The sequence below is a fragment of the Mirounga leonina genome, unplaced genomic scaffold (assembly GCF_011800145.1).
Source record: "Mirounga leonina isolate KUSES-001 unplaced genomic scaffold, KU_Mleo_1.0 Mir_106, whole genome shotgun sequence".
In the NCBI taxonomy this organism is placed as follows: domain Eukaryota; kingdom Metazoa; phylum Chordata; class Mammalia; order Carnivora; family Phocidae; genus Mirounga; species Mirounga leonina.
The window spans coordinates 5,867,975-5,882,888 of record NW_023270232.1 but is presented as its reverse complement, the minus strand read 5'-3'; the positions used below and the strand labels follow the sequence as shown (position 1 = coordinate 5,882,888).

The following is a 14,914-nucleotide window of genomic DNA, read 5'->3' as shown; positions in this document are numbered from 1 at the left end:
GAAAGAAAGAAAGAAAGAAAGAAAGAAAGAAAGAAAGAAAGAAAGAAAGAAAGAAAGAAAAACAAGACCGAGAGAGGGGAAAGGACTTGCCTGAGGTCACAGAGCAAAGCCCAGGACGTGTGTCTCCGACACTGCCCTCAAGGGCCAAACCTAGATGTGTCATCTCTGGTAGAGAAACAATATCATGTCTCTTCTCTTCCCCTTATCACGAGCACAGTAAGGGATTAGGATTCTAATTTTCCTGTCAGGCCCCAAAGCCAGCAGGCCGCTTTATCATTCCCACCCCTCAGGTCTCCTGACACACAAAGTCCCATCCGCTAGGTCTCTGCCAAACTTCTATGTGTAGAATACAGTTCATTCTTAGCTCACTGTGTCCTACTTCCTGTGTGCTGGAGGGGCCCAGAGGCAGATTCGACGTGAGCTGAGGCTGCCCGATTCACCGGGAGACAGAGCCCATGCCTCTCTCGTCCTCCTGGCCTCTGGCTCCCAGCACCCACTCCTTCACTGACCCCACAGGGCAGACAGGGTTGCAGAGCCCCCTTCTGGACCCTCTTCTTCTGGACACATGTAGTGTATCCATGTGTCTCAAAATACGGTGCTTGAACCCACTCTCAGCCTCCTCCAGGAAAGTCCCTCAAGGACCTAATTAAGAGAGGTGACCAAGAGCTTCCAGCTTTTTCAGCCACAGCTCTTTTACGACCTGGTATTAACCTCAGTTTCAAACCATAATTACTAGTTGTGAAAAATAAAAAATCTAAATTTTAGGCACCTTAGTATATAAACTCTGTTTGAAAATGTTTGGCCAAAAATGATTTTCAGAAGGGTGTCCCCCCACCGGCCACTTCTCCTTCTCCATGCTTCCTGGCCCTATGGACATGAGCTAAGAGACCCACAACAGAGACCCACTCAGGCACTTGCTTGCTGTGTTACTCCAGACAAACTGCTTAACCTCTCTGAGCCTCAGGATCTTCATCTATGAAATTGTAGACTCAGTGCTTTATGCCACCACTCCTCCGGGAAGCTGCCCCAACCATGTCTTCCAGGGACACGGTCACACACACACACACACACACACACACACACACACACACACACCGCCACTCACGTGATCACGACGGGGGCCACTTTGTTGGGGATGATGGACTTGGCCTTACTGTTGTGCAAGCCTGTGGTCTGGAAGGAGTGGACACTGAGTGAGTGCTGACTGTCCATCGTGCCGCCCCCGTGGAGGCCCTCGAAGGGGGCGCCCACCGAAACCGTCTGCTGGGCTGTGCTGGCCGTAGTACCCATAGTCCGCTGGCAGCCTCAGGACCCCAAACCTGCGGGATGAGAAGGCATGGGGTGTGTGGAAGGGGTGGGAAAATCCACAGCAGGAAGGGACCTAGCCCAGCTCCACCTCCACCCCCACCGCCCAGATGCCAAGTCTGAGGCCCAGAAAGCACCAGCTCAGCCTGCAGCAGGAGACAGAGGGCAGGTGTGCCACTTCCCAGTGTTCCCTGAATGCCTACCCTGCGCCTGTCCCTTGGCTTCTGCTTTGGGGTGGGTTACGGACATGAAGAGACATAAAGACACATCCCCTGAACCCTTACGGTTATACTCCCCTGGCAAAAATATGACCGTTAGGAAGGGGTTAGCCCTCCACACCAGGTCAGGACCTCGGGCTCTAAGTGACTGGGTCAGGCCACATAGAGGCAGGGCCCCCCAGATGGACAGAAGTGGGAAGACCTGGGGCAGGTGCAGAAGGAAGTCAAGCTTGGCTCTGAAGAATGTGGAGGCGGGGGCGCACCTGGGTTGCTCAGTTGGTTAAGCATCCGACTCGATTTCGGCGCAGGTCATGATCTCAGGGTCATGAGATCAAGCCCAGCATCAGGCTCCGTGCTCAGCAGGGAGTCTGAGATTCTCTCTCTTCTCCCTCTGCCTCTGCCCCTGTTCACTGCGTGCTCTCTCTCTCTCTCTCGCACACACGCGTGCTAAAATAAATAAATAAATCTTTAAAAAGAGAGAGAGAGAATGTGGATGGAAACAGGATACAGGAGGTCACTCTAGCCATGAATATCACAAAATGAGGCTGGGGACATCCAAGGGTTCAGTGAAAGCACCAGGCCCCTGAACTTGACATCACCAATCATCAATATCCCCATCAACAGCCAAAGATTCCGCCCCCCACGAGGCAGGCTGGGTGCCCTGGTGGACTCAGCAATTCCCCTGGTGGGCTCTCTCCCAGAGAAATACTTAAGGATGTTCGCAAAAACCAGGCTTCTGGGATGTGTTGCTGCCGGAGGTGTTGTTTACAACTGCAAAACACGGGGAACCACCTCCAGCCAACAAGAGCGGCTCTGCTGAATAAAGTTGGGGCATCTCTAAGGTCAAAGGTTAAACAGCCATTGAAAAGATCATACTGATGGGATCTGGAAAGACATGGAGGACACAGGGATAGAAGGAGCAGGTTGCAAGGCAAGAACGGGCTCCAGTCCCATTTTAATTCATGAAAGTGTATCGGGAGTAAAGCCTGGAAGATACACATCAAGATGCTAATGTGAGTTATCACCAAGTGATGAGATGAGAGTTCATTTGTCTTCTCCTTTTGCTTTTTCTCCTCTGAACACTAACTGGGTAATAAAGTTAAAGCCTATTGAGAACAGATAAGAGAATGTCTGGGGAAATGGCCGGAGACGGGTGAGGAGTTGCTGGAGGGTGTGAGGAGCCGTCCCTAGACACAACAACTCCCTCAGCTGCCCTCAGCCCAGGGTGAGCTGCTCCACATGGTGGGGACAATCTGCTCCCACCACCCCGCCCTCTGGAAACCAGCAGCGGCACCCGGGGAAGAGGGTCAGCGGGTCAGTGTGAAGGCTGAGCTCACTGGGCCTTCTCTCCCCCAGGCCCTGAGTATTCGGGCTCCCCCTCCCCGGAGCCGCCTAGACAGAATGACTAGACTCATCCACCCCTCCTCAAACCTTCCCAAACCACCACCTGTCCCTGTCCCTCTGCGGTCTGGAAAGGGCTCCCTCTCTCCCTCGGGCCCTGCCTTGTCATCCCTGAAAACTCCCAGTAGCCATGCAACAGCTCTGTCAACATGCACACTTGTGCTTATAAGAGCCCCATCGCACCCCGTCCAATTTCCCCCTCCCTCCATCCCTCTCTCCCACTTTCCCTCTCTCTTTGTCTCTGTCAAACGTGGACGGAATGAGCCTCTGTTCCTAAACAGAAACACGGGCTGCTCAGAGAGCATGAGGGGCTCCACAGTGGGCCCCAGCCTGCCAACAGCAGAGCCAGAAACTTCTCTCCACTTCTCCCCCAACCCAGCTCACCAAAGTTCCCTCCGGCAGCCCGGGCCAAGGAGGCATGGACAGGAACAGTCTCCTCCAGGAACAGGGGCACGGGTAGCTGTCCCAAATGAAGGCATGAGGGACAGGAAATGGGAAGGGCCTAGAGGAGGCAGCAGCTGCCCACAGCTGCCCAGCCAGGCCAGGCCCTGCCCGCTTTGGGCTGAGCTGCAGCCACCCCCGTGTCTCACGGGCTCCATAGTCGACAACAGGCCCCAGCTGGTGCCCTGTCAGGGCAGCCGGGAGATAATACACATGTGCATAGCTGCAGGCTAGAGGGCTGGGGGAAGGACAATATCCTTTGAAAGCTGACTGGCTTCCAAACTGTCTAGAGGAGGGTGAAGCCCCGGGATCTCCAGGCCTCCCACTCTGTAAGACTCCTCCTGAAACCCCTCTCCACCCTGCCAGGAGTGAGCCTCACCAGCCCAGGGGCCTCCTCCTGCTGGCCCCATGCTGCAGGGCCCAGAGCAACTTCCCCATGTCCCCAGCCCTAAAATGGCAGTAGGGACGGCATGGTCCAAAAGCCTCTTCCAGATTCAAACAGATCTGGCTCCTAAGACTGGAGGTCCTGGTGGTCACACCCCAACTGCCCACTACCAGGGAAGGCGGTCAGCAAGGTCAGGTGGGGGGGTGTTAGTTGGGTCCCTAGTGCTCAAACCTCTGCTTGGGGGAAGAATGGGGAGGGCAGGGTGGAATGTAGGCAGACTGAAAGTTGTGGTCCATGGAGCCTGGATTGTTTGCAATTATGCTAGTCCAGAACTTCATCGGATCCTGAGTGAAGGCTGTCATCCCCACTGTGCCGCTGAGACTGGGACGTGGTCGCCATGGAGCTCGCGGGTGGTTTACACCCCACTGCCACTGTGATGTCTGGAAACACGGCTTGCACTCATCCCGGACCCGCAGGATAAAGAAAATAGCAATGAATCTACAGTTAACTCTATACCACACTAATGTCATCTGTTGCTTTATGTTTTTTTAGCTTAAGGAAAACTTAGGAGAAAACGAGGTGCTTCACGGAATATTCTAATTGGGAGAAAACTTTATTTCCTCTTATTTCTGTTGTGAATTTTTAAAACATTTTTTAGAGCTAAGTGATAAAAGGCCCTTATAAGAAAGTATTTTTGTTTTTGCATAAAATTTAAATGTTTAATTTTTAAAATAATTTTCTAAGTCTCAACAGTTTCTTGAGAATTTTACTTTATTGGTAAACCTTCATTCTCTTTTATTTACTAGGTTATATTTTTTAGAATGTGCCTTCTGACCGTTCAGTTTTATTTTTTTACGTTTATATCAAGGGTCTGATTTATTGCCTACTTAGTTGTGAAGAGATATTCATAAATCTCCTGTAAGTCTACCAAAATGTTCTGTATGGGAGGCTGCCTCCCATTCGTGGAATCCGTGGCAGAGAAGTGACCTTGTTTCCCCAGGAACAATTCAACATGAGCTCCAGCTCATCAACTGACTGCCTGATGCTACAGCACAAATACTCAGGCTACAGAGTGATGAGCTTCTCGTCAATGGCAGCATTCAAGCCGAGGAGGTGCCAGAGCAGGGAGGACAGGCAAGAGGTTCAAGAGCAGAGCCCTCAGGCCTCAGCCCAAAATACCTCGTGAGTCTAAGTCTGTTTCTGGAGAACTGAATCGTCCCCATTCCGGTCTCAGTTTCCACACCTGTAATCCAAAGCTCACAAGCCCCCACCTTCTTTGTCCCTGTCCCGACGCAGCAGCCGTGACCTCCACGCTTGGCAAACCCTGTGGGCCTTTCCAAAGCAGAGTTTGGCTCTTGGGACTGAAGTGGAAAGCTGCCCATCAGCTACTGACCCCAGCCCCGTTCCTTTCTCCTCCCTCCCTGCCCACCGGGATGGACCCCAGACCCTCCTGCAAAATCCCAAGTCCCACCTCAGAACAAGATGTGACTCCAGGAACCACCACAACCAGCTGTGACCACAGGCCCCCAAAAGCAGCTTCCGAGCGGGCTACGCCCCTGGAGGCCAGCAAGTCCAACCCTCTCTTTCCACAGATGAGGAAACGGAGGCCCAGGGAGGGAACGCGATGTGTTCCAAGTCACAAGGACAGAACTGAAACCCAGAGCTCCTGCCTCCCACGCGGAGGCTCCCTGGCTGGGCCCCGCCCCCTCTAGCCTGAGCAAAGGGGAAGATTCTGTTGTGAGCACAGGGAGATGGTGTTGAGCAGATATTGCACAAGTGTGTGATTACGCTAGCCAAATCAGGGTGTGTGGTCACCCTGCCTGAGATAGCCAGTGGCCCTCACTGCAGAGACGGGATGCAGGGAAGGCCAATGGGTGGATCTCTGGGTGCAAAGCGCTTGACATATAGTATCTCATTTAATCCTGACCCTAAAAAAAAAAAGAGGTGTCAACTCTTGGTACCAACTTGGTACCACATTAACAAGAAATCCAATGAAAAATGAGTAAAAGATGGGGCACCTGGCTGGCTTGGCCAGTGGCGTATACGACTCTTGATCTGGGGTTGTAGTTTCGAGCCCCATGTTGGGGTTAGCGGTTACTTAAAAATAAAACCCTTTTCTAAAAATGAGTAAAAGGGGTGCCTGGGTGGCTCAGTCGTTAAGCGTCTGCCTTCAGCTCAGGTCATGTGGGATCAAGCCCCGCATAGGGCTCCCTGCTCCGCCGGGAGCCTGCTTCTCCCTCTCCCTCTCCCACTCCCACTCCCCCTGCTTGTGTTCCCTCTCTCCCTATGTCTCTGTCAAATAAACAAATGAAATCTTTAAAAAAAATAATAAAAATGAGCAAAGATTTGAAGGTATATGCAAATGCCAAATAAGTATATAAATATACACCCGGCACCATTCATCATCAGGGAAACACATTAGACTAACAAACGTTAAAAGACCAACACCAGTAAGCTCTGGTGAGGATGTGCAGCAAAGTGGGTCTCAGATGTGGCCACTGAAGTGTAAGATCATACGGCCACTCTAGAAGACAGCTTTACCATTTCTAACGATCCAGCAATGTCACCGGGATGTGCTAGAGGTGTAAAACGCACACAGATTTCAAAGAGTTAGTACCAAAAAAAGTAAAATATCCCATTAACAATCTCTTATGTTGATACATGTCAAAATGATTCTATGTTGATATATTGGGTTAAACAACGTTATTAAAATTACATTCATCTATTTCTTTTCACATTCTTTTTTTTTTTTTTTTAAATTATATTTATTTGACAGAGAGAGACACAGCGAGAGAGGGAACACAAGCAGGGGGAGTCGGAGAGGGAGAAGCAGGCCTCCCGCCGAGCAGGGAGCCTGATGTGGGACTCAATCCCAGGACCCTGGGATCATGACCTGAGCCGAAGGCAGACGCTTAACCACTGAGCCACCCAGGCGCCCCTTCTTTTCACATTCTTAACATGACTAAAATGACACAGGCGGCCCACGGGACATTTCTCCAGGACAACGCTGCTGAGTCTCCGTGCTCCTCGGTCCAGCGGGCACCCCTCGGGTCGCGGGGGGGCCGTCAGGGTAGAGCCCCACACCTGCTGCAGGTAAGAACTTAATGACCCTGTTCCGGGCATGGCAACTCCCGGGAAGCCCGTGCCAACATTCTCACTTATCAGACAGAGAAGTGGGGACTCACGGAAGCTACAAGTGACTCTCTAATGGCCCGGGACCTAGTCGGGGATACAGCAGCTCCAATTCCAGGAAGCGTGGGCTCTGGGGCCCAAGACTGGCGGATTCATGTCTCCACCACTCCTTAGTGACTCTCGGTGTGTGGCTACCTTCCCCGGGTGTCAGTTTAGGAGGGGCGTCCCTGTGCCTCCTGAGCTGGGCTGTATGAGGCTGAAATCAGTGAGTGCCTAGAAAGCAATAGCTAGCCAGCCTGACACACAGCAGGGGCTCCGACTCATCACCACCCCCCCCCAGGGCCCCATCCTCATGCATGTCTGTCCCCTCCTTCCCACGTCCCCTCCCTGCCACCGCTGGATGTGAACCTCCCTGACGGGGCCGGGGGCCTCACCCAGACAAGGCCTATTAAATGGAAGTGTTGGGAGGAATAGGTGGGCTCAGCGGAAGGCCGGCTCCGATCCCGAGCAAGCAACAGGGCAGAGCGGGGTTAACACACAGTTCTAACTCCCCATTTCACTCGGTCAGTCCGGGAGGCCACTAGGGAGGTTTCCATCCATTCCTGGCTGTCACCATGAACCTGGAGAGCCCTGCTCTGTGTGGCTTTGGGCAAGTCCTCTGCCCACTCTGGAACTCTCCCCACAGAAGAACGGGTTTGCCCCCTCTCACTCCCTCCCGCCTCTGCCACCACCTGGTCCAGACCCCCAGCTCCTCCCTTTCGCTCCTGTCCCCCCACAATCCATCCTCCATGCGGCAGCTAGAGGATCCTTTAAAACCCCGGAATCAGATAACACTGCAACATCCAGGCCTGTCCCCTGCTGAGGAGGCCCCGCCCCTCCGCCCTCACTCACCCTGTGTCCTCCTTGCCTCCACGCTCCAGCCACAGGCCACAGGGCCCTCTTTCTTCCAGCGCCCCAGGCCCACGCCTACTCATAAAGGCTGTGCACCTACCACCCTTCTGCCTGGAACCTTCTTCAGCTTGTTCACACGGCTGCCCCCTCCTGTGGTCTTGGCTCAAATGTCCCCGCTCAGGGAGGCCTCTCTGAGCCTCTGATGACTCTGTCTGCCCACAGCACCCCACACCACAGTCCCTGTCCATCCACGAGCCCTTTTATTTCTCGGCTGCCTCACTGAAGGCGTGTATGTGTCACCTCAGTCTCCCCCGTCCCTCTCCGGCAGTGCCTGACTGGTCCACACGGCGGCCCCAGCACCAGGACAGCGCCCGGCAGATGCTCAGGAAATATTTATGAGATGAGCATATGACCAGCCTCAGGCACCTGCAGCTTCTAGGCCTCCGAGAGGAGCGGGCAATGGCACCGAGGAGCAGGTCTCAGTCCTTCACAAGAGGGTGAGGGGGAAGTCACTCCCACCCAATCCTCCTCTCCCCTGGACTGCCCTCCTCCCCCCACCCCACCCCCACCCTCCCACATTCCACCCACCCCTCCAGGTTAAAGCCCAGCGCCTCCAGGAAGCCCTCCCTGACGACACACCCACACCCCCCCCCCCAACACCCACAGCCCATTGTGATCATCGCAAGATGGAACACTCCATTCCCTTCCATGGCATGCTCTTCCTGGCAGGGGCCATCCTGCGTCCTTCCTGGCTCCGTCAGCTGCCTGGCTCAGGGGAGGGGCCGTACACATAATGACGGAACAAATCAGCTCCATCTCGTTACCTCCCCACCCCGCCTGGCTCCTCGGTGATGGGAACAAGGGCGGCACCCCACAACAAGGAGGCACAAAAGACAGGAAGGATGTTTACTTACTCCTGAGTGGGGGCACCGAGTGATGTATTTACTTTCCTTTTGCTTATCCATCGCTTCTCGATTTCCACCGATGCACAAGATTACTTTGGGAACGTTGTTTTAAAGTCTAGTTATTTGCAATGGTTTCAGAGTTGGACAAAGGTCACAGCGCCTCACCTAGGGCACCCCCTCGCCCCCCACTGTGCTCCTCCAGCTGTGTCTTTGTCCCCCGCCCGAGTCCCGCCGCCCATTGCCATCCACGTTCCCACGATAATCACTCCACTCATACAGCCTGGTGGGATTTTTCATGTCTTTGCGGGGTTTTGGTCTTTGATAATGTCAACAACCTCAAAAGGAAGTGAGACAGGGTTTATGACCTGCGCCCCCCCAACTTTACAGCAGAGGATGCAGCTAAGCAGGGCCAACGACAGGAATTACCCCAGGCTCCACAGCTCAGTAGAGGCAGAGTCACGTGGCTTCTGCCGCGTGGCCCATCGTCTCATATCTCTGAGGGTCACCCAAACCTATCCATCCGCCACCTCCATCCCTCAGCCTCCTTCTTTTGAAAACGAGGAGATCAGAATACAAAATAAAGCCACCAGGGGTCTGGGATCGCAGGAGAACTTCATCTGCTAAACTTCGTGTTTCCAAAATGTTTTCACTTTTTTTCTAAACTGAAAACACAAAGGTCTAAAAGCTAAAACCAGAAGGTGGAGGAATGTCTGGAAATATTACCACATATGCAGCAGGTGGACTGTCACTGCGGGATGGGCCTGGAGTTCTGGGCTTCAGCCTGCAAACAGCAGGGAGCCTTTGAGGGTCCAGGTTCTGGCCAGGGAGAAGTCATCCTTGTCACCCCCTGAGATGACACTGGGGTGGGCTTGGAGCCAGGAGTAGACAGAGTGGGCAGAGGGTCTGGGCAGCCCACTGAGGAGCTGTGGCAAGCGGGGGCCAGCAAGGGACAGCAGGTCCCACTGTAGATGGAGCGCCCGAGCTGGGAGACGCTGCAGGGTGGGGACTAGCCTCCCTCCCGGCTCCCCTAACAGGCAGAGGACAGAGAAGCGGCTCCTGCCAGCTCTGTGGCCAGCCAACACCTTGGCCCTTGTCACCACATGCTCCAGCATGGCCCCTGAGGCTCCTGGAATTTGGGACCCTCAGGAAGGAAAAGGGTTCTCTCCAGCACCCCTCGTTGCCTGCCTCCAAGCCTGGGGAGTCCCACCACCACCTCTGAAACTCCCCTGTAGGTCAGCTCTGCCTGACAGAAAGCTCCGTCTCTATGGGAGCTTGGATTAGGGAAGGGGGAAAGATTATAATGAACATTCTGGGGACAAGTGGGAAATTTTGAATATGGATTGCATGTTGGATAAATAAGTTAAGTCCTTGGGTGTGATGATATGGTGGAGACTGTGCTCCTGGGAGACCCAAGATGAAGTGTCTAGAGATGAAGCACCTTGAAGTCTGTCAGTTTTAGGTGGTTGAGAGACAGAGATAGACAGCACAAGCAAATGGAGTGAACATCAGCCACCAGCGAGGACAGACACTAACTATACTCTCCTCTCAACTCTTCTGGAGGCTTGAAAGTTTTCCAAATACAAAACTGGCGATGAAAACATTTTTTAAATGAAAGTTTTAAAAAGTTAAGCTGTGGGGCGCCTGGCTGACTCAGTCGTTAAGCGTCTGCCTTCGGCTCAGGTCATGGTCCCAGGGTCCTGGGATCGAGCCCCACATCAGGCTCCCTGCTCCGCGGGAAGCCTGCTTCTCCCTCCCCCACTCCCCCTGCTTGTGTTCCCTCTCTCGCTGTGTCTCTCTGTCAAATAAATAAAATCTTTAAAAAAAAAAAAAAAAGTTAAGCTGCCTCACAAGAAGCGAGTCTTCCACACATTCCCCCAGGTTCTCCCCCTTGAAGACGCAGGAAGCATCTCATCTAGAGGGAGGAGGTTCGTAGTCCGAAGATCAAAGCGGTTGCTTGATCCCTGCAGGTTTATTTTCCACTCTAATTAGCTGCCAGTACTTAAAAATCAAGGGGTTTCGAATAAAAGTGCAGATGTCTGGTTTCTCCTGAAGTGGCGTGCAAGCCCTGGGCGCCGCGGCAGGGAGGCAGTCCTGGGGCCCTCCCTGGCCTCGAGGGGGTGAGCAAGGGTTCCCTGGGGCAGCCCTGCATTCGCGGCATTCTCTCCACCTGTCACAGCACCTGCAGCCCCTCTGCGAGCCCCCAAGTCTGTGAGTCCCCTGGCCTCCCTGCCACCCTCCAGTGGGGGGAGCGTGTCCTCTCCCTGTGGCCCCAGCAGCCCAGACACAGGCCACACTTCCCGGGCAGACTCTGACCCCCTCAGGAGAGGCTGGTGCACCTCCCTTGTTCTGACTAATGCCACTGGGCTGCCTCCTAACCCCCAGAGAGCTTCTCTGCTCCCTCTTGCTGGCCCTGGGGCATGGGCTTTCTGGTCCCAAGTCAAGACTGACCTTCCCCAGGGGGGAATCTCCCTGGGGGAGACTGGCCCCACTTCTCGGCCTGGGGGCGTCCTCGGATTTGACCAAAATGCCCACCATGCCTCCACCCCCTCCCTCCCTGCCATGTGTATTAAACAAACCAGATGAGGGGCAGGAGCCCCCTCCCTATCTCCCCTCAGGTACCTGTGACCAGTCCCAGCTAATGGGACATAAGGGGCAGTGTCACGTGGCAAGTTCCAGAATCTTCCCTATGAGCCCCCCCTTTCCTCCCTTCCTCCATCCTGCTGTCTGGAACACAGATGTGATGACTGAAGTTTCACAGCCATCTTGAACCATGAGCACGTGAAGCCACACCCTCTGAATGGGAGAGGTCAAGTTCCCCCAAGGAATCCGAGGAGTGGAACCACCACCCCAGGCATGGGCTGCAAAGCTCTGGGTTTGGACAGGACATAGAAATCAACTTCCATCTTGTATAAACCATTGTTACTTGGCTTGTCCTATTACTCGCAGCCAAATCTAATCCTGACTAATGCACTCCATTATTTTTAGGTCTGACCCTCAGTGACCGCACGCCACATGGCAAAAAGACAGAACTTACTTCTCTCCCCTCTCGCAGGAGAATGTCAAGTTTCCCTGCTCGTAAGAGTCAGGCAGAGCGACACCAGGATCCTGTGAGCCCAGCCCGTGCTGGGGTGTGGGGGTTCACAGAATACAGAAGACATGTCTCCAGCCACCAGGGCCCACGGCGGGGCTGAGCAGATGCACACAGGACACCATTAGAGCACCAAAGATTGCTAGATGGCGTGGTGCAGCAGTTCTCCCCAAGTCAGCCGCAGAGATTTAGAAGCTCCAAGCAGCTAAATGTTTGTTCCAGCCTGTAGAGAGAGGCTTGGCCTCCATGACTCCAAAAAGGCAGAGAGAGACTAACTACAGGTGTCTCCCCATCTGGAGTCTCTCTTTGGCCCTCCTGGGCTGTTCTGGAAAACAAAAAGGTGTTATCTGGATGGGAGGTCCCCTGCCTGTTGGATTTTTCAGGGAGGAGCGAGAGGAGGGGGATGTAAAACTCCCCAGGGAGGGCCCAGCCTGCTCCGGGAGGGCAGTCATTCTGCTCCTGAAAGAGTATGAGGCACCGTCCATCTCCAGGTTCCATGCACCTGGGATTGGGGGAAAGGGGAGCCAAAACGCCAGTGGGGAAGACCCTGGGAGGACAGAATTAAGAGTACGTGGACACGCTCACCTGCTCAGCTCCAAGAAGTTGGCCATCTGGGCATTTCAGTGTCAGTAGAAATCTAGAGTTTCCTGAGACCCCACCCAGGGCTCTGGGCCTGCTGATACTCACCTGGCCACTTCCAGGGACTGGACCCCAAAGGGCCAGTGAGACCTTAGGCTGGACCCCCACTTCTGACCTCCAGTAATGTCATGAGGGCCTGAGGCATCCTTTCAAGAAGCTGTGAAAATCCATGACCCAATTCTGGGGCCTGTCCCCATCCTTCCACGTCTGTGGCTTTCAGTCTAGACTCCCTTGCCCGGCATTCAAGATGCCCCCCTTCCCACCCTCAGCACCCCCTATTAACCTCCACATGCCAACCTTCCAGGCAAATCCCGGTTCCAGATGCCGTACGGTACAGAGCAGCAAAAGCCCCAGGAGACATTCCTCTCCAGCTTGGGCTTTCCGAGAGGTCTCAAGTTCCGCACAGCCCTCTCTGGACCATACTTCATTGCCATCTGGAAAGTGAGGGGGCTGGACAGGATGGGAGGCTTTCCAACATTTTACCAGCTGAGCCCTTTCAATCCTTGATGAAAGTCCAGTGTGCAACACAGCCCGATGTGCAATATAGACAGAAGCAGAGCCGCTCTGCCAGCAGCCAGCCCAGGAAGGGAGATGCAGAGCCTCCTGCCCCCAGCCCCACCACGCGGCTGCTCCTAGGGAGGAATGCTCCAGAGCTCCTGGCCAGGGATGCTCAAAACCCCTTCCTGCTCAGACCTCCCAGGACACATCCAGCAGTTCCCTGCCCCCATGCATCTGTCATCCCTGGTCCCAGAGCCAGGAACACCATCCATTCCCTCACCCCCTCATGCCCTCCACCAACGCCCAGTGGAAATGCCCCCTCTTCCTGCAAGCCTTCCAGCCTGCAGCCTGGGCCCCACGCGACCCCAGGCTGAGCTCCCTGGCCTGGTGTTTGGTAAGCACATACTCCGTCTCCCCGCTCTGGATCCAGTGCTCCTCCAGGGCCCCCACAGAGCCAAGCCCACCATAGCTGTAGGTTCCATATGTCTTTTTCCTAAATAAATTCCACATTCACTACCTCATTTCCGCTTCAGAACAATCCTCTGAGAAAGGCAGATATGTCAGCCACTGTGCCAGTCAGCAGATGGAAACACTGAGGCTTCAGAGAGTTCACGACGTGACAGAACAACAGAACCAGGCCTCTGGCACAGCCGGGGCTCTTTCTACCGCATCATCCTCCCACCCTCCCCCATTTCCCCGACACTACCCTCACTTTCCCAAGAGACGATGGGAAGCGTAAAGCAGGAACCTGGTGGAAGGCAGAGAACAAGCTGGACCCCGAGAAGAGGACCCCTTCCAGGGCCACGGCCTGTCATGTGCACCCCAGGCAGCCAGATGCCCGGGGCGGGTAACAATGGAGCTAAAAATAGGGCAGGAGGCTGAGTGGCCAGCTGCCGGAAACATCTGCCTCAGCTGCAGAACAAACATGACGGAAGTCACCACTGCGGAGTCCCCTACTGTGGGGCAGGGGACAGCTGGGGGCGGGGGAGGGGAGGGTAAAACCCTCAGGTCTGCACCCAGGGCAGGGGCCTTGTGGCCCCAAACACACGCACGCGCACACACACACACAGTGTAAATCCACCTTGTGCACCAACACGTATCTCGTAGTCGGAGTCAGACGCACCTTCGAGTGCCCAGTCTGTTCCTCTCATTTTACAGAAGAGGACGCTGAGGTCCAGAGTAGGCCAGACAACTGCCCAGAGGCAGCTGGACAGCAGGGCGAGGACCAGGGATCTCCGACCCTTGCCTCTGCAGGTCCCGGCCCATCTGCCTCCCTGAGCACGTCCATCCAGGGCCGGGAGGAAGAGCTCTCCTGCCCCACAGAATGAAGCACGCCAAGCAGAGGAGACAGATCAGCATAAAAGACTTCAGTTTAGACTCAAGGAGGAACTACAGAGTGATCCATGACTTCTGCCAAGCAGACCCAGCCTCCCCTTCCAGCCTCGTGCTCCCCAGCCCCCACCCTTGTCCTCTCAACTCTAGCCAAAGTGAAATTCTTACAGTCCCAGGCACAGACATCTCAACGGGCCTTTGCAAATAATTAGCAACAACAAAAATAATAATAAAGCAGAGGTGCATCTTACTAGGCCAGGGGATTAGGTTGGGACGTTCTAGAATCTCTGTAAGGCAGGAACTGTGCCTTCGGAAATTCTTCCTATAACCATGGACAAGGCTGGGCCAGCTCTCCGTGGGTCCCACGCAGTCAGCTTTCCCTCTAGCGAGATGATACAGACGCCAATGTGTTCTGCTGAGCGGCAGATGAGGTTGAGAGCCACACACGGCCTCACGCTCATTCACTCCACAGCTTCCTGCCCCGCACGCTCCCTCTGCCTAGCAGACCCCCATCCCCTCAACCAGGGAGCCTCCTTCACGTCCCCCAGGCCACATCCCACAGGGCCGTTGCCTCCATGAAGCCCACCAGGCCGGGGCCGGGGCTGGCCTTCGACGGTACCCTGGTGCTTGGCACAAAGTAGCCACTTGAAGGAACGAAACTGGACAGGTGTCTGAAGAA

The 14,914-nt window shown here is 54.6% G+C and overlaps 1 protein-coding gene across 4 annotated transcripts in view; it reads right to left on the bottom strand.

The window, feature by feature from the left end:
* The window catches only part of LOC118018360 (paladin-like), a 70,347-nt gene that overhangs the window by 31,757 nt on the left and 23,676 nt on the right, over positions 1-14,914 (bottom strand). Inside the window, exons 1-2 of one of the 4 annotated variants that reach the window (XM_035016816.1) lie at positions 5,222-5,626; positions 1,106-1,319 (exon numbers count right to left, since the gene is read on the bottom strand). In XM_035016816.1, the coding sequence (XP_034872707.1) occupies positions 1,106-1,290 (185 nt within the window). In that variant the 5' untranslated portion in view covers positions 1,291-1,319; positions 5,222-5,626. Of the gene's footprint in view, positions 1-1,105; positions 1,320-1,725; positions 1,850-5,221; positions 5,627-14,914 lie in introns of those variants that run through there. The other 3 variants (XM_035016808.1, XM_035016799.1, XM_035016824.1) reach the window with 3 other exon arrangements.